This window comes from Botryllus schlosseri, chromosome 2 (assembly GCF_051294905.1).
Source record: "Botryllus schlosseri isolate E-star chromosome 2, Bs_hap1, whole genome shotgun sequence".
Taxonomy (NCBI): domain Eukaryota; kingdom Metazoa; phylum Chordata; class Ascidiacea; order Stolidobranchia; family Styelidae; genus Botryllus; species Botryllus schlosseri.
The window spans coordinates 15,680,724-15,699,893 of record NC_137237.1 but is presented as its reverse complement, the minus strand read 5'-3'; the positions used below and the strand labels follow the sequence as shown (position 1 = coordinate 15,699,893).

The following is a 19,170-nucleotide window of genomic DNA, read 5'->3' as shown; positions in this document are numbered from 1 at the left end:
CCATACTTGCAATTTTCCATACCATACCAACATTGTTCCATACCATACTTTCCATACATTCCATACTTTCAAATACTTCAATATCATAAGTATAGTACCTTTTATAGCACCTATATTATTGATATTTCGGATGTCATTATTGCTTAAACTAGCGAATCTAATTCGAATCTAAGTACTGGTAATAGTTTTACAGAGTCTGTTTTGGTGAGGTTTAGTTCACGGTGGTGAGGTGCCGTGTACGTCTACTCTACAGCTTCCGCGAGCAAAATGAGATAGTGAGCAGATTGTTATCTAGTACTGTCCATAAAAGGGACTGGCAACCTACGGCCGGCGGGCCGGATGCGGCCCGAAACAAGAATTTTTCCGGCTCGCGAACAGTTTCCCGTCTTACATAATCACTTGCCTAAACGTAAAATTTTAGTGACTGTATGTTATTATATAGGTGTGCGCACTGTGCAGCGTGCGATAATGGAGGTTACGCGTAAGTTCGTCGAAGCGAGAAGACTTGCATTATCGGCATTCACGATGTGCTGAACCCTAATGAATTTATTCTTGGTAAATTTTGGGTACCGGGCTTATCAAACGCTTTGAAATCTTAATTAAGGATTTCACCGTGAGTTATTTGATCAGAAAGAAGCAGACACGGCGGTGCCTGTATGACACTGCTATATTCTCAAATCAACGTTGTAGTCATTATCGGCGAGAAATGGCTTTGAAGTGACATTGCTGTCGATAAAATACAGTCATTAAATACGATTTATTCCTTGCATACATGGGCGAATAATTTATCCATTCAGCATTCCGGCCCGCCAAGTACCTAATTTTCCTATTTCCGGCCCGCCGACTGGAGAAGTTGCCCGCCCCTGCTCCATGCATATCATCTCATTTCCGGTACATTGGAATGAGGCACATGCAAGTTTGAAGTAAATACTTCCAAATAATTTATAGTATAGGCGCACCCATAATATATCCCAGCTGCAGGCAATCTGCAGCGATCTACATGATTGTTAGTACAGTATTTGGTCGGGGTTAGCGTGGCGAGAATTCCAAACTTACATCTACCCCACTCCCTGATCTATAATCCTAATGCGAGATCGATGATTTAGTTCGTTGCATCATGATTGCTTGTAAGCTGTCGTCACTCAATGAATGAGGTAGTTGGAGTAGCCGACATTACCAATCATTGCGTCACATGACAGACTCTACTCGGAGACGTCGTGTCTCTCTCGACTCGAGAGAATATCGGATCAACTAACTTTACTGCTGTCATTATTACATCACAAAATCATGTCATTCCAAGTGCTCCTAAAACCGTTGCACAAGCGTGTATTTGTTCCTACACAGCGTTTAATAGTTCACGTTCACACATAACAAAAGCGATCGACGATCATATTCCGTGAACAACGAACAACGTACGCTTCATGAAGCTTGCACAGATCACGATAAAATATATAAAGCACCAATGTATGGAAGTATGGAAATGTCGTTCCATACCATAGATTAAAATCTTCCATTCCATACCATACTTGCATTGTTCCATATTCCATACCAAAATATCGATCCATACCATACCATACTTCCATACCATACCATACCTTACCATGCCCTGCCTTAACGATCTAGACTCGGCCTGAGATCATCAGTCCATGAACAGGAAAGCGTGTCTAAGCCTAAATGGTGCAGTTCGCATTACAAACAGGCTATCGTAATGGTCGGTAGATAGACGGCCCAGTGACCTAATAATTCGATGTAATGCAAGATAAAGATTCATCGGACGTAAGACACCAATGTACTCACTCTAATTTTATTTTTAACAGCCTACAATACTTGGTTAGGTACACGAGTAATCAACACTTGTTACAGATCTAATGTGCTAATTGTTATCGTTGAAGAAAGTAGAAATTCCCAACGTGATAAACGCAAAATTCTGGTGCCAACCAACACGAATATGTGCTAAAAATTCCAATACTTTGCATTCAAATATGCCATATGTCAACACTGGCATAGGCTGCTTTCACCTACAACAGAGGTCTTAAACTCAAATGTGATCGAGAGCCAATTTCCAGTTTTTGACGACGCCGTGGGCCGCAGCATCAGCAGGGTAATCTATGTCTTTCCAAGTAGGCCTTATTTGACGGGATGAAATTGTCCTATTCAAAAGCAGCCGACCTAACAGACTGACATTCAACACACATCGCAAAAATGTGATTTACTTTTATAGCAATTTGGACCAGGCACGAAAAAGATAATCACGTTTATAACTATATGAATAGGATTGCCGTTGTACTTGATAGATAATAATTATAAGATATAGATACCATGCGGATGGACAAATGCATGATGTCATCATAAAAGCTATCGCGTTTTTGAAGCTACTATGAATATTTTGAATTTAACAGATTGATAATAGATATTGATCTGATATCACAGCATTTAGGGTTGAGCAGTGTAGCCCAATCCTGGAGTGGGGTACACTCCTGATAACTGGGCTATTAATCTCATGATTGTCCTTGGTCAAATACCGTGGAATATTGGGGCATATAAACAACAATATAAATATAATAATGAATGTGTCATAGTAATAAAAATGTCGGAACGCCGAACATCGTCACATCGTTGGAGCGTACCACTGCGGTATTCAGTACCTTTAAGTGGCCTTAATAACATGGATATAGGGACCCAAGATGTAACAAACAGATTGGCAATTGTTGCCATAACGAGTTGCTCAGATAGCGGAATACCAAGTTACTACCTTCTGATCTATAACTATTCCCCATGACACGTGAATAGTTTGTTGCGTCCATATATTTGTAACCAAGTTACGGCGTTCCGAGTCCACTTGAGTCATTCTCATTTTGACATCGAGTCTGCCGGAGACCGAGTAATTCTACGAAAGTTCCCGTCCAAGTCACAATAACTTACAAATTTCAGTCACGAATCATCTAAGGGTCCGGTTTTATCATCATGAATTGGAAATGTGGCGAGATAGTGAATTTTTTACAGCATGGTAGCGTTTGCAATTGATGTGATGATGAAGTTTGATGAATAGTTTCAGGCTCTCGGAGCAATTTGAGAAGGAATTCTAACTTTTAAACCTAAAAAGATATATATCTGACTTATCTGTCACTTATATATTATTAAATACTAGAAAATCTAAAATGTCTTCGCGGGCCGCACAGAATGATCTGGCGGGCTGCGTGTTTGAGACCTCTGACCTACAAGGTCCGTAAACAGCGGATATTTCCAATCAACTTATACCGACTCCTCTACTTCTTTTTTTTTTCAGGCAGTGACGTAATCCGCTCGCGCGGAAAAACTCTCTTGAACTTACAATATTAACGCACCGGGAGCGTTCCTCACTTGTGAACTAGAAAAGCGCAGCCATCAACAAGTTTTTTAGAATTGCGTCGAAACGACAAAAGTTTCGGACTCACTGTACTTAAAATCCTATCAAGTTTATTTGAATGATTCCACGTCAGAAAAAGTGCGAAAGAGGGACAATTTTGATTCGCCCTCATCCGAAATTTCATTCGCACCATTCGCACCACGCTTGTAATCCGCCCCAATTTTTTTTTTTTCATTCACACAAGTGCGAGCCGTCACACAGGTTGAAAGCACTGCTTTATTTGATGTTTTGACGACTCATGTTATTAGGGAGTCAGTTTGCAATTCAACTGTCCTTTATTTGTATTACTTTTTCTTTTTTCTAATCAACAATCCCAATTGTCCGACTTTATTCGATTTCATTGTTTCATTACTATTTCACTTGTAAGTTCGCTTGCAACATATATTGTCTTTGTGGATCTCTACTTAGAACTTACTCTTCCATAGATCATCAGACGAGCAGGCACTATTGTGAATCATGCTTAAACATCTACGACTTTATATCAACAAAATCTTAATCTGCAATATTCATCGATTTGGATTGCTCGGTTGTATTAAGTTAAATGCAAGGTCGACGTGCAACGTTTGATTAGAAACAATAAAAGGAGATTTCAGCCGAGCAGGCAGGATTCGACGTCTGAGAAATCGGCACTCATTGACATTTGACATTCGTATTTATATATCTTTCGGAAATTTTCAATGACCAGCATAGGCATAATGCGAAATAAAACAACTTCAGGGGATTATAGATACTTGCAATAGTCTGAACTATGTTCTGCGCGCATCCTGTTGATATTTATAGAATATTCGTATGCCAAAGCAATAAGCCCATTTAAAGTGAACTCGGATGTTCCAGGTGCTAACGCAAACAAACTCGTTTGGGTAATTCCTCAATAGAAGAGCTTCTGCGTTTGAACATCTCTACCGATATCAAAAGATATCCGCTGAGACTAGAAATCCGTTGTCAAGGCATTCATTCCCAAACAGGCCCGCCTATGAATGTGCAAGCATATGGTAATTTGCGCAACATACCCCGAAAGCGTGACGAATACATGTTCCCAAGTAACATTTGTAGTGCAACAGATGAACAACGGATAAATATGTAGTGGAAATTGTAGTATGAAAACCCCCCATCGAACATTAATTCACAGTGACATTGCATATTTTAATCACTGGCTGCCCGACATATAGAAATAAAACAAGTTACACACCGACACACCAAATATCGTGCCGAAATATCAATATTATGTAACATTCTGATCTCACTAAAAGTATGGCGTAAGGATAACATTCAAAATCGGTCAATTCCGTCTTTCCAAATGCATCCTCACTATTTGTCATAATGAGATTAGAAGCATTATTGCGATCATGACAAGATAGACGATGTCGTCATATGGTGTTGATGAAGTCGCTCGATTCGTACCTGAATGTGATAATGTATTGTAAGAAGAACATTGCCACAAACGCATGGTTGCATTCTTTCAATAACAAGTGAATTCTTCAAGACAAGAATATGAGCAAAGTATAGTATAACTCAGAGCAGTGATAGTTATGAGTAGTGCGATTTTTTTAAACATGTCAAAGAAGTCAAAATTTTGTCAAATTTGTAGCGTTAGCGTTTACTAAGTCAAAAATTTTTTGCAACCCACAGTCAGTTTCTATCGTAGATGTTTGCACTGTCGGTGAACTTATCATTTAACATAGTGGTTCTTAACCTTTTTTCCTCCAGCGCCCCCTTTCATAAATTATCCTGCTCCAGCACCCCCACCTCATATTGTAAGGACTGTAATAAAGACAAGGGGTAAGAGGGAGGGCCGTAACTAGGGATGGTGTGAACGTGAGGTTCACGTTCGCGTTCTGTGTGTGAACCTTAGTAATTTAGAGGTTCACGTTCACAAACGAACCTTGGTAGGTTCTGTACTGTGAACCTTATTCATTTATTACAATTTTCACTTCCTTATAACACCTTTGGTAGAAATTTGTTGCATTTTTACTGCGGGTCACCCTATGCATAGCGCTCGCAGCATAAAAAAAATCAATATTAAACGAGCATGCACCTTGACAATATCAAAGATTTACTTGATTTGTTACAAAAGCTTGCTCGAAATATCCAACTTTCCGTTTGAGAATATTAATTACCCTTAGTTGCGAGCTTGACCCGCAATCATTATCATACAACATCAAGAGCGAAATACACTACATATATGTAGTAAGCTAATGATGCTTATTCAACCAATCAATGGGATTGATTGATATCGTTATCTGATGTAAAAAAATCAAGCAGGCGTACGGTGTCAATCTTGATTTCATATGTTTATAGTATCATAAAAACCAAATTAGTGCGATTGGCTGTTGGCTTGTTGCTGTATAACTTATTGGTAATGGGGTAATATCGGTAGCAAGTATAAACACCCTTGCAAGTCGTCATCGAAATGGCTGGCGAAGCAACGGAAGATATTGATTTTATGGGATTAATATATGATTCGATTGCCCTAGTCATGAGGTTCACGTTCGCGTTCACACAGAACCTTTCAAAAAGGTTCGCGTTCACACGAACCTGAACCTTTCAGAGGTTCACACCATCCCTAGCCGTAACAGCACTTCGTCAGCCCGCTCAAAAACGATTGCCTTGCACACCAATAACCTGATGAACCAAACTTCTGAGGGCTTCACCCCCAAGAACCCCGTCGCGTGAGTTCGATGGTCAGCAAAGTTTTGGCGGCCTGGTCGCCCTAGACGCCAAAATTTTCTATAATGCATAAATGAATAGGTGGTAATTGCATATATATGTCGTTATAAACTTTTTATCCGCTCAGCCCACGTAATCAGATTTACCAGTAGCGCTGAGTGAGCTGTTATATTGGAAAATGAAGGCCATGTAATTAATAATTGATCATTCGGGCGTGCCCGTTGGTACAATTACTTCGTTACATGTTGTTATTTTGTTACCTCTTGACCGCTATATATTCAAAAGATATTGAAACGCAAACTTTGGACAATTAGACTTATATACATCAAAGTTTACGGTCAACCTAAGGGCAATCATTTTCGGCTAAGGTTTTCTCGCTGACGATCTTTTTTTTGACACACTTCTCGGAGTCCCATATTGGTCCGAACTTCATATGTTTTCGTGCATGATGGCGTGGTTATGGCCGACGCAAAAATGCCTATTTCTATTTTCTATAATTATGCGTATTTTTTCATGAGGGAGTAGTCAAAACATGATGTGTAATTTATGTTCATTCACCAAATAATTTAGGGCACCCTTCGAGCTCACCGGTTTGGGATTTGGGTTGCAGCAGTTTCGGTCCTGGTAAGAAGTCAAAGTTCAGTCGGTCTTTTCGGGACTTTGGTATTGGAAATATTTCAAGCTTTAATCGCGCTCGAGGTCCAATCGACTATAATAAACCATACAATAATTGTGTATGGATATATTCAGGGTCAACTCAAGGTTGTTATACCAACAGTCGGGTACGGTTTCATACTTAGTGGTTCGAGCCATCCTAAATTCACATCGGCGATTGACAATATGGGGAAATTAAGGGTATTGGATTTTGTCTTAGTGGTTTGTGTGATCAAGTAAGTCAACTGAGAATTGGATGCATATATATGCTCGCATTGAATTTAGTATTGCACCCAATTATTAATTTTAACATGAATGTATTCCAAGCAAAGCAACTAATAATATATAACGTTCACTTGAGGCTGTGAACCACAACACTCCCTCAAAGACAAGTATATTTAGTTATTCATTTTGTGCACAAGGCTTCGGAACATATTTTATGTACAAGGGGCTCTCTCACTCTCAAAAGTAGGCCTAATATACTGCCTCCTTGTTCGATTTTAAAACGCTGTGCGCTGCAGGATATAATATATCTAATTAGAAAAATTATGTTTGAAATAACCCTAACAACTGTGACGGCATCCAGTGTCTGAACGGGAAATTGGCGATCTAAAAGTACGCGCAATTCGTTTTACAGAAATTATAATAACCCACATCGCGACCAAAAATTTCGGGATTTGACATTTTTGTGCAATGTTAATTTGCTCTGAATAGCTATAAGGGATATGTCATACTACTATATCATCTACTTCGAAGCCATTTTGCTTCAGCGCCCTCCATATCGCCCCCTGAGCCCAGCGCCCCCCATATCGCCCCCTGAGCCCAGCGCCCCCATTTCGCCCCCTGAGCGTTTCCGCCCCCTTCAAAATCGCCAGCGCTGGAGGCAAGGTTAGGAACCACTGATTTAACATTTTACAGCGAGGTTCGGCAACCCTGGCACCCGCGGAGTTTGGTATAGTGACGCAACACTGCCGTCTGGAATAATACGGCCAGGCTCAGGAGCAAGTGCGTATGAGAGCGAGTGTGTGAAGGCTCAAGGGCTTGCTCAACAATCGCCAATACGCTTGCGGTTTTCGCTGCTCCTCACCTGCTCCCAGACGGCATTGCTGCGTCACAATAACAAACTGCGTTACAATGCAACATTCGAGACTGATTTTGAGGGGTTCTAGGACCACTAGGACCAAGAGCAGAATAAAATTTATAGTTTTGCAATCAGTACCGCGGTATCTTTCGATTGATACCAATTTTATTAATTTTCGCCCTCGGCAAGCCGGTAAAAAACTACCGTGAAATTGCCTTTGGCCAAATGGAAAGCGTGACGTAGACCATTCGCAGTGAGCCGTGAGATTTGCTTGTGTCCACACCATTGTAGGACACTATGATGGTACCGAACACAGTTGACTTGACAACAAACAAATCAACCACAGAAGATCGATCATTACGCCACTAAAATTAAATGGTGCAAATATTACGTATACGTATACGTTAGGCGACAGGTCTAGTGCGGCAGTGACCAAAATCTATACTCTTCGCGACCAATACTGTAAGAATCACTGGCATAACTGATGCCGTAGCCAGCTCCAGATAAGCGGTTGGTGGGATTCCTTGATTTCGACGCTAATATTGACAAAATAAAAATGTTTGGCGAGCCAGTTGGTAATATATGACATTTTTTGACATTTTGGCACACTGCATACGAATATTTACCGACCCCTGTTTTACAGCTTGTGGCCTAATTTATAGGTCTGTCGTTCGTTAAAGACGTCCCATTACCTGCTCATAAACGTTCATATGAAGCAAATAGGTTGACATGGTGCTATGCTCAACGTACCGCAGTATCCTAATTGATGCAAGACTGCGTGGGCATTGGCTCCTATATTATCTTCCGTTGGACTGCATCAAATTTGAATTATTTCCACCATAATGCGTGATGTAACTACTGGAATTATTCATAGGTCCAGATTTCGTCAAAATTAAGTTTTTTCATGTAAAAATTTGTCAGTTTTTAAGTCAAAAAAGTTTTTTCATGCCAAACTACTTCGTAAGGACAGACAGCCCAAACCAGAAATGAAGATAAGCGAATAATTTTAACATTATCTGCGGGAATACCTGATTTGCATACATGAGGGCAAAATTTGATAAAAATCAAGTTTTTTCAGGTAAAAAAATGTCGAGATTTTGATTTTTTTTAGGTTAAAATCTTCTTTTTATAGGTCTAAAAAAAATCCCCCCAGTTATGATAGATGGTTATGAAGATTACTATAACCGCACATACCTGTTGGCATTTCTTCAGTCGGTGATGCTGTAACATATGAATAACGATACTGAGATTTAAAGCATATTCTGACATATACGATACCCGCACACACTCACACACATTTCGCATGAGATGACTAGGGTTCTATAAAGATAACTATAACCGCACATACCTGATGGCGTTTCTTCAGTCGGTGATGCTGTAACCTCTGAATAACGATACTGAGATTTGAAACATATTGTGACATATGCGATACCCGCACATACTCACACACATTTTGCATACTACTGCGATGAGATGACTAGGGTTCTATGAAGATTACTATAACCGCACATACCTGTTAGCATTTCTTCTGTCGGTGATGCTGTAACATCTGAATAACGATATTGAGATTTAAAGCATGTTGTGACATATGTCAGACATCCTAACACATATATGGGTGTAACCATTACAATTTTTTCAGAATTCGGCTATTGAGCGTTGATCTTCAACTTGATACCAATTTAACCAACCTGCTCAATTTTTATTGACACCGAAATCATTACATTTTGTATCCATGTGCTCGCGGCAAAAATGCGTGCTGCACTGTAAAATCGTATTCTGTAGCTAAATGCGGGCCAATCTGGCCAGTGAGTTATCTGCAGTTTTCCTGCATTTTCTGAGACATGATGTGATGGTCCAGATCGAATGCCGTATATTGTTGGAATGTCGCATAGCCAAAATATTTTTCCGATAGTTAATTCCATGCAAAACGTTGGATCACTTACTCTCGCAGGAATATGAAGTATAACTCTTATTCTCCAAGTAATGACTTTCAGTGCATGCGCACGTGTAATAAAGACTTTCGTTATTTCCCGCTGTGCATTCTCCGTGTTCACTGCATGTTTTTACGGGATAGGTAGTACACGCTTTGCTTCCGACAATCGCTAAAAGTATATGAGACATCGAAATGTTGTTCTGCTTTATTCGATTAGGGCGCAGCTTGCAGAAGAACCATGGTTTTTATAAATGTAAATCTCTACAGCAGTGGTTATCAACCTCTTTGACATCCTTTGAAAGGAATAAATAGATCGAGGTACCCTAGTACTTTAAGTATCCTGAGTGCGAGCTGGTGAATGTATGTGTATGTATGTGGAGGAGGGTTAGCCTATGTCTCGGAAAGTGAGACCTTTTGCACCATGCTATTGCTATTGCTATTGCTAATTCCAACTCTACATTTTAGTGAGGGGACAGCCTTTTAATGTTAATGTACGTACACGACACTTAGCGACGACTCGGGCCACATAATGCCACAATGCTGAAGTTCATATTGACGTTTTAAACGTCGCCAAATGTATTAACTGGGCCAATCAAATGATATAATAATCCCATGAAACCAATATCTTCCGTCGCGTTGCCAACAATTTCGACGACGACTTGCAAGTGAATATAAGCTTACTCAAGGGAATATAAGCTTACGCATTTAACGGTAGCCACACCGGACCATGTATTCGGCGTCTGAGTATTGCTACATTAATATTGAGCAGAGTGTAAAACAGGTTTCTATTTGCTACCAATATTACCTCATTAACAAACAAGTTATACAGCAGTAGCCAACACCCCCATCGCACGGATTTGGTTTTCATTATACAATAAACATATGAAATCAAGATTGACCCCGTACGCCGGGTATATATTTTACATCAGACAGCGATATCAATTTCATTGATTGGTTGTGTATTTAGTTCGTGATGCTGTGTGATTGCGGGTCAAGCTCCCCTCCCAGCAGAGAATCACTACATATTCGCAAACGGAAAGCTAAATATCTCGAGCAAACTTTTGTAACGAAGCCAGAGAAATATTTTAGATTGGCAAAGTGCATTCTCGTTTAGTGGTAATTTTTTATTCTGCCTGTGCCACGCGTAGAGTGATCCGAAGTTAAAATGCAAAGAATTTTAACCAAAGATGTCATAGAGCAGTAGTTCTCAACCTGGGGGGCGCGAAGAAGCGGTCAACTACAAACATTTTTCGCGCTCTGCGCGATTTACCTCCAATTCACGCATGCTTCTTTATATATAGAACGATTTTCATATTTTTGAATTCTCTCATCAACAGTCATAACCTTCCACGCCATCAAACAATCTGTTGGGGTTGCTAGCATCCCCGTTGGATTTTGTGATACAACAATAAGGGGAGGGCGAAATTTTTCACTATCAGAAAGGGGGGCGTGACTGAAAAAGGTTGAGAACCACTGTCATAGAGTGACTTGAAAAATTGTAATATATGATAAAGGTTCAGAGTGTGTAACCACCAAGGTTCGTTTGTGAACCTGAACATCTAAATTTTCGAGTTTCACACACAGAACCTCAGGTTCACACCATCCCTAATGGTCATCAATCCAGTCATATCATATTGTGGTCATGTTGAGTAAAAATCGGTAATCAACTTCGCTCAAACTGTCATATCACAGTGTCATAACAACTTGGAGTTGTTTTTAGTGATGACTCGTTATTAGTCGCCAGCTCCCTAGATGCTATGCTACATGTCGACGGCAATCCATATCATCTCATTCTTAGTGCGGCACTGCGTTTTAAAACCACTTCCCTATGGTGTCACGGACAATGTAGTAAGAGTAATTTCAGTATTTGAAACATGAGGAAAATACATAAATGATGATTTACGATTCATTCTGGGATTGGAAAGATATCTTCTAATTCCGTAGAGTGACTACTGAAAACGTTGTTCGGGTTTTCACATAGATTTTCGTATCGATATATCATTGCAACATAATGATTGTTTCACAGCAATAATTTGTAACAATAATTGGCATCTCACTCTTATGTTTCAAGTCATAACTATAGATAATCTCATCCGTAATGTAGGCTACTAAGCGCTGTTCAGTCTGTATTGAGAGGAGAAATTATGGGGTGAACTATCAAGTTTTTCATAGTCCTGTATTCTAGAATTTTAATCTTACCGTTAAAATTCAGGCTTTTACCAGATTTAATACCTTCTTCAACATCTGCGACGGTGGGGTAACCTCTTACGATCTCTGTGGATAAAGCAATGAATTAATACTGGTAACGAGCAAGCGTTGCAGTGAAGAACTGGAAACTGGAAGGCTAAAGTTTCAATAGCTAATTATCTTTCATACATCCATTAACTTTGATCTTACTTGACGTTTCATCTTCAAAAAGTACATAATATAGGCAGTCGGCGTTAGTACAGAACGTTTGGCATGACCTTTCCTGCACCAGAATCAGTAAGAGGACAAAACAATACAAATATATAAATCGACTCATTTTACTAGCAGCCTATATATTCGAAAGAAATCTCCATTAGTTTACTCAATGAAATCAAGTGTTTGTTATTCATTGATTCAGATTAATTGACTAGCCCAACAATTCATCCACTTTAGGAATTGCGGCAATATTTCCATTGTCAAATTTTAATGTCTTCTAACATTATCTATAGACAATTCCACCACTTCGCAAACTAAAAACTATACCGGTATCTTATATTTCGTAACGGTTGCAATACGGAACTTTTTGCTTATGATAGCAGTGAATTCTGTAGAGCCGCCAGCCTATAGTCGCACCTGTCTAGATACATCATCATGTGTACCATTTAAATATGATCTAAAATTAACTAAAGGAGTGGTGTCAACATACAAACGAGCCTGTCATGACGCGTAACGTTCGGGTTTGGCTGGTCTTTTGTTGGTCGTTGTAGCGGTAAGAGGTCTTGCGCATGAACCTATTAATAACATGCATTCGTAAATACGCTACTTCCATTTGGTTGCCCGACATATGAGCATGCGACAAAATGGAAAACGACAGCGGAGCATGGGACACTTTATCTTCCGTCACTTCTATGCTTGTTACTTTATAACCCTAAAATTAACCCTAACCCGAAACATAACCCTGAAATTGACCTCTATATAAATCCTAACCCCAAGTCTTACCCTAACTCAACCCTAAACCCATCATTAACCCGTAATTTATCCCACATGCTCATGTGCTGCATGACCAATTGTCACATGCCGAGGTATCGCATGTTATAATGTCGCATGCTCATATCTCCAGTATGTCCAGTCCACGGACCCTTCCAGCTACCGGATAACCTCTAATCATCAGAAACGTGAAGCAAGAAAAATAGTAGTAACGTACTAATTCAGGTCTGAATCGCTCAAATTCCGTCCATCTTTGGTTTGGACTTGACTGGGAGAATGTCAGTTTTCTACATCATTCCTGTGTTACACCGTATATTCCATACAACTGGTTCCTGACTTGGAAACCGCACATCATCGGTGCCATTTACAATGCCCAATGATACCGTGAGATAGTTAATGCAATAATATACCATTTCCCTATTGTCTTGTTGGACTTTAACCTGTTAGGGTATAAGTTTGTCGCTTTGTTATCCCGGGACTTCGGGATTTACAATTTTCGAGGCACTGCCTATTTTCGGACTAATGTGACGATGTAATGTTAATCAAAGGGATTACCACTTAGCTCCAACTAGACGCATTGCTGTACACAATCTACGTGGAACGAAGAGTAACGGGTGTCCGTTAATGGACATCGCTACGAATAATTGCCAACCGGTTGCAAGTGATATACCTATAGGCAGGGTTGCCATCGATATAGACCCAAAAATAAGGACAGTCTAAAAATTAGATTAGCGTGAAAAAACGTTTTTGAACATACTTTGTATTTATACAAGCCGTGGCATATTACATTCCACACTTTTCGCCAGAAACAGTCTGCTCCAGCAACTCCTTGTTATTAGAAAGTGCTTCGTGGATCTCACGAGAGCTCAGGTCTAGATTTACCTTTACTCAGGGCCGAAACAGCACTTCGTCAGCCCCCCTTCCCAAAAAAACGTTGAACTTGACCCCGCCCATAGGGTGATAAACCAAACTTCTCCACCTCGTTGTGATTAGAGGCGTCAACCAAGATGGAAAAAGGCCACACACCATGTTTAGAAAAATCGTTTTTGAGGGTATGGAGCAAGAACTCGAGTAACAATGCTTGTAGTCTTGGTCCTGGCCGAATAAAACATATTTGCGATGTTGGAATCGGGGAATATTGCTTTGAACAATTGCGATGTGCAATCGTTGGTGAGGAGTGATTGCTGGTGTTTGACGGTATGGAATACCCAGGTACCATCTGCAGCAGCTGCCATGTCGTCTGTGGTCGTTGGTGCTGATCAACTTGTGGAAAATTTATTCATCGACTGGCTCCAATTAATCATTACGACACACTTCTTGTGTTTTGGGGTATCAATGTGAGTAGAAATAGCGGTCTTTCCTATGGCCTACAGGTTAATGTCACAATTGCAGAAATTGCTATGTGCGAAACACTCGCCCTTCAAACTTCGTTAGATACCTGTGAATTCTCTCTCATAATCGTCACGAAAAACGTTTTTACGCCTGCTCATTTTAACTAAATAGATTTAGCCCTATTATTAGCTAAAACTATATGCGCAAGTGCAATATAATTTAGAAAAATTTATCAATGAATAATAGCTTTACTACTTTTTAACCAATGTGTCGACTGCACTGCTCCTTTTTTCACTACGCAATAAATGCTGCCTTCCCCACAGCTTGAGCTTATTCTGCTGTAGACCAAACAGCAGGAACCTAGTACTGCTGTTTACTGCTAAAATGACGTCCGCCATGGTAGCTTGGTACAGACGAAACCACGCACGGGAACTGTCCGAGCTATCTCACCACTTAGAAGTCAAATTTTATGGTGTGAACGTCACGAGAGTTCCTTTCCTTTATGATGTCATAGAATATCGACGCAAAAGCATAATTTATGAATATTATGTAACACAAATACCAGAGGAAAACGATAAAAGTTCTGTAGTGGTTGAAAATAAGACAAAATAAGGACGCAAGTCGAAAATAAGGACATTTCTTAGAAATAAGGACAGTTGAGTTTTCTAAGACGTGGTACTTCAAAATAAGGACAAATCTTAGAAATAAGGACGGTATGGCAACCCTGCCTATAGGAGAGAAGATTATTTTCCATATGCAGCCCAGCCACTGTCGCTAAAGTGGTCGTTTATTCAAAATTGTAGCAATATATTCTCCATTCTATATTCTTAACACAGTTGTCCTTAAACAATCGATCATACACTTAGTCCAGGTTGCTTACCTCTATATGTACCCAATTAGAACTCAATTTTGAGACGTTAGCTGGGCTAGCATGTTAACTGACCATTGTGTTACCCCTTAGTCTGTTGAATATTTGGTTTATCTTGTAACCGCCATTTGTAATATTTGAGTGATGAAAAACTAATTGATAAGTTGGATTGTATACCAACATGCGCAATACCGGCAAACTCATTTTTCATCACCAAATTCTCCGGTATTGGTTAGTTTTATTGTTATTTTCTTCATTTCAAAGCACCACAAAATTGCGATACAATGAAGAGATAGGAAGATGTCGAATCGAATCGCAGTATCGTCTTTCAATCAGACACCCACCTTGTCTGTATGTCAGCGTCAATCCCAAATACTCAGCATGCGTTGTTGTCGATATGACGTCTGATATGCATCGGTGAAATCAAATGGCTGACTGGACGTGGTAAAAATCAGGTCCAAAGAAGTGTCTGACGATGGGAGAATGGTCTGGAATGAACGGTGAAAACTAATGTAAACAAGCTATACGGGATATTACGATACAGGAAAGGATAATTTCCGTGTCATTATTTTCCGACTTGATATGCATCGATGTACATGAAAATAATCCGGGCAGTGCTAAAGTAGTCTTATCAATTCCCTTAATTTAGTCAATGAAAATGAGGGCGTGGTAATACGCTATGCTGATTCTTAAAGATATCTATAACACTGACAAACACCAATGCCTGAAGGAATATCGATAACGACGGTTGGCTTTTCTCGATGGCTCCCAAATATAGGCTGACCAGTGAGAGATGAAGGATGATTTTAAATAACTGCTTTCAGTAGAACACTGCAAATTATGACATTATACGAAAAAATATAGTAAGGATTTGGGGTTTAATTTTTAAGGCAGTGGTGGTCACCCACGTTCGCGGACTCGTTAAAACCGTGGCGGGTGTTAGGCGAGTCTACGAGATTATCAACTAAACTGTATTAATGTGCTGATAAATCGGAAAGAGCAACTTTCTTCCGATTATCTTGGAATCCAGGGATTTTGAAGCTAACGGTTGTTGACTAAAACTAATCATGTTATCTATCTTGCTCTATAATTCCGTATACTTATACCATCAGTCGATTCTCATGTCATCAGACACAAGAACTTCGGTATACCTGTCGCGATTTGAGAATCAACCGATCGACGAGTCTGTTGCGTCACTATGCATACCACCACGAAAGCAGCAATGCAACAAATTATTCGCGGGTCAACGGGAATAATCATGGATCAGAAGGTCGATACCAGACGTGGGGTGATCGCGATTAGTAATCGCAATCGATTCCCTTGATGACAGCATTTTCAAGTTATCGTAATAGCGATCGATTATTTCATATCTAATCGAATTCGTCGTAAACGAATGGTTACTTTTTACTTGCACAAGGACTAAGACATAGACTGAACATTCGAGAACAAGAAATAGTGCGATTTTATATCAGGTTATATATAGCAGAAACGTTGGGTTTTCAACAGGGTTGTAACCAAGTCACAAGGCTCCGAGTCACAAGTCAATCTCAGTTTTATAGTTTTGACTCGAGTCAAGTCGAGTCAAGTCATTTTCAATTCACCACCGAGTCAAGTCCGAGTCCAAGTCACCGAGCAGAGGCTCGAGTCCGAGTCATGGTATTATGACTCGAGTCAAGTCCAAGTCATTATGTTGACTTCCCAGTTTACAGTTAAAGGCTTGTTAAATCCACGTTTTATAACTCCGTTTGGTGATATCGAATGGTTCGCATTTATAATATACTAATTTTCGTCATTTTTAGCAGTTTCTGGACGTGTTTTCAAGTACCAGTACCAATAGACGAAATCCCCATAGTGTGATTACTGTACTATTCCTCGAAATTATAATGAAACGTCGGTCTTGGCCGTCTGAGTCTCGAGTCATTTGACTTGGTTCGAGTCATGCACAATGACTCGAGTCCAAGTCGAGTCAATACTCAAATTGACTCGAGTCGAGTCGAGTCATTTTCGTATTTTGAGAAAATGACTCGAGTCAAGTCGAGTCATCTGAAAAACGTGACTCGAGTCATTACAACCCTGGTTTTCAAACTCCGCTGTTATCATTCACAAGTACTACCTTTGCGCTCGTCACTGCGTATCGAATTATCCATACTGACCATATAGGGAGTAAATAAAGATTTCAGCATGCAGTATGATTGAAAGTACCACCGCAATGCCCAGTGTCAGGTTATAAATAAACACTAGACCAGGCGTTCTCAGCTTCTCATGTATATCGGGCCGCGTGTGAACAGTAAAAGACGCTGCGGGCCGCAGAACATTATTACCATGTATCTGTGTGCGATTATTAAATTTGGGCTAATGTACACTGTACAAGTACAGTCGTATACGGGCATTTAGTACATTTTTATGCATTCTAAAGAAATACCAGACAGTGTTCGTAAGTTATCAGTTGTTGTTTTTTTCGTGATAATATGTATCTTCCAACAGCGCAAGTAAATCCCTTCATGGGGCGTACATAGCATGTAATGCCAAGTCGACAGATGCACCCCCTCCCCCAATCCTTCCACCAGAGAACGGAACACTCCGTTCCAATGCGTGAGCGAGCAAGTATAAAATCACGGTAACTTTGTCGTTACAGTGTGAACTGTCGTCTCGATAATTATTCGCACAAATCGGATTATCTAACAGATATTCCGATAATTCTGCCATCGGCAAACATTTGTTAGATAATCCGATTTGTGAGAATAATTATCGAGACGACAGATTTCGCGTCGTTGGGAGGGGCCGTTCACACTTTCATTTGTGTGCCTTAGAGTCGACTTTTATCAAAATACACCAACCAAAACTCTGTCAACAAAAGGAGTTCGTGTACCACCTAAAAATAATACATTGAACGATCACTCATTTGAAATTTCATGCTGGTTACGTCATATTTTGTGATACGATTGTTGATATACAATGTTCTTCCCAATTCTCTACTAGCTGCTGACGATTACCCCTGACGAGTGTCAGCCGAAAATATTCGGGTTCATTTCAATATGAATATACTATTCAATTGCATATTGAAGGTCTGTACCTCCAAGAAGCTCTTCAATTATACTGACAGTGGCGTAGGAAGGGGTTCGAACTCAAAACCCCTTCCATTTCAAACTTGAAAGCCTGCCCTTTTGAAATAGCGATTGTATATCCAATCGATTACTTCTTGGCTGATTCGAAATTCCGTGAATCGTATTATCAGTTATTAGGTAGTTGTGCGTTAGTTAGTTAGTTGCGAAGTTTTAAAGGTCGTTAGTTTTAGTTTTTGCTCTACTTCTAGTTACTCATTTTCAAAATCCAGTAGTGTGTGCATGTGCAAGTCTGACCATTCGCAAGTTCCGCAACAAATGAATTATAGGCAGGGTTGCCATACCGTCCTTATTTCTAAGATTTATCCTTACTTTGAAGGGCCACGTCTTATAAAACTCAACTGTCCTTATTTCTAAGAAATGTCCTTATTTTCTAATTGCGTCCTTCTTTTGTCTTATTTTCAACAACTACAGAACTTCGATCATCTCCCTCTGGTTTCTGTGTTGCATAATATTCTAAAATTATGCTTTTGCGTCGAGATTTTATGACATCATAAATGAAAGGAACTTCCGTGGCGTACGCACCGTAGGATTTGACTTCGTAGTGGTAACATAGCTAGGACAGTGAGTGGTATAGCAGTTTCGGATGTACCAATCTATCGCAGCGGACGTCATTTTAGCAGTAAACACCATTACCAGGTTTCTACTGTTAGTCTACAGCAGAATAAGCTGTGGGAAAGGCAGCTTTTATTGCGTACTGAATAAGGGCGCACTGCAGTCGACACTTGAGTTAAAAAGTAGTGAAGCCAGTGGTGGCTGTTGGGGTCGGCCAGGTGGGCGGTTGCCCAGGACCCCCTGGTCGACGCCCCCCTCTATGGTCAATCAGCTAATGCATTTGTTAGAAAAGATAATCATCCAGTCTCTGCATGTGGTAGAAGTAGGCTACTTAGTTTTGATGTAGTCAATCCTTGCACCCATGCAATAATAGTTATG

General features: G+C 40.0%; 1 protein-coding gene across 3 annotated transcripts; it reads right to left on the bottom strand.

Moving 5' to 3' along the window:
* Nucleotides 1-3,270: 3,270 nt before the first annotated feature.
* LOC145433814 (uncharacterized) lies at nucleotides 3,271-12,571 on the bottom strand. Of its 3 annotated transcripts, none has more exons than XM_080311069.1 (7): nucleotides 12,139-12,571; nucleotides 11,941-12,015; nucleotides 9,752-9,910; nucleotides 9,322-9,357; nucleotides 9,148-9,192; nucleotides 9,003-9,029; nucleotides 3,271-4,807 (listed from the first exon to the last, which is right to left on the bottom strand). In XM_080311069.1, exons 1-7 carry the CDS (start codon nucleotides 12,263-12,265, stop codon nucleotides 4,722-4,724), a joined length of 555 nt encoding a protein of 184 aa, XP_080167195.1. In that variant the 5' UTR covers nucleotides 12,266-12,571; the 3' UTR covers nucleotides 3,271-4,721. The 3 variants fall into 3 exon arrangements, with proteins under 3 accessions (XP_080167195.1, XP_080167196.1, XP_080167197.1); XM_080311070.1 differs by having other exon boundaries at nucleotides 9,157-9,192; XM_080311071.1 differs by lacking the exon at nucleotides 3,271-4,807 and adding an exon at nucleotides 4,820-5,167 and having other exon boundaries at nucleotides 9,157-9,192.
* Nucleotides 12,572-19,170: the final 6,599 nt, after the last annotated feature.

Excerpts from the sequence above, each read along its gene's own strand:
- LOC145433814 (XM_080311069.1), bottom strand. The coding sequence starts at position 12,265 with ATGAGTCGATTTATATATTTGTATTGTTTTGTCCTCTTACTGATTCTG. Across the intron at positions 9,911-11,940 it reads TAAAAGCCTGAATTTTAACG|CGATTGTCGGAAGCAAAGCG; the intron begins GTAAGATTAAAA and ends ATATACTTTTAG. Across the intron at positions 9,030-9,147 it reads AACGCCATCAGGTATGTGCG|CATCACCGACTGAAGAAATG; the intron begins GTTATAGTTATC and ends CATATGTTACAG.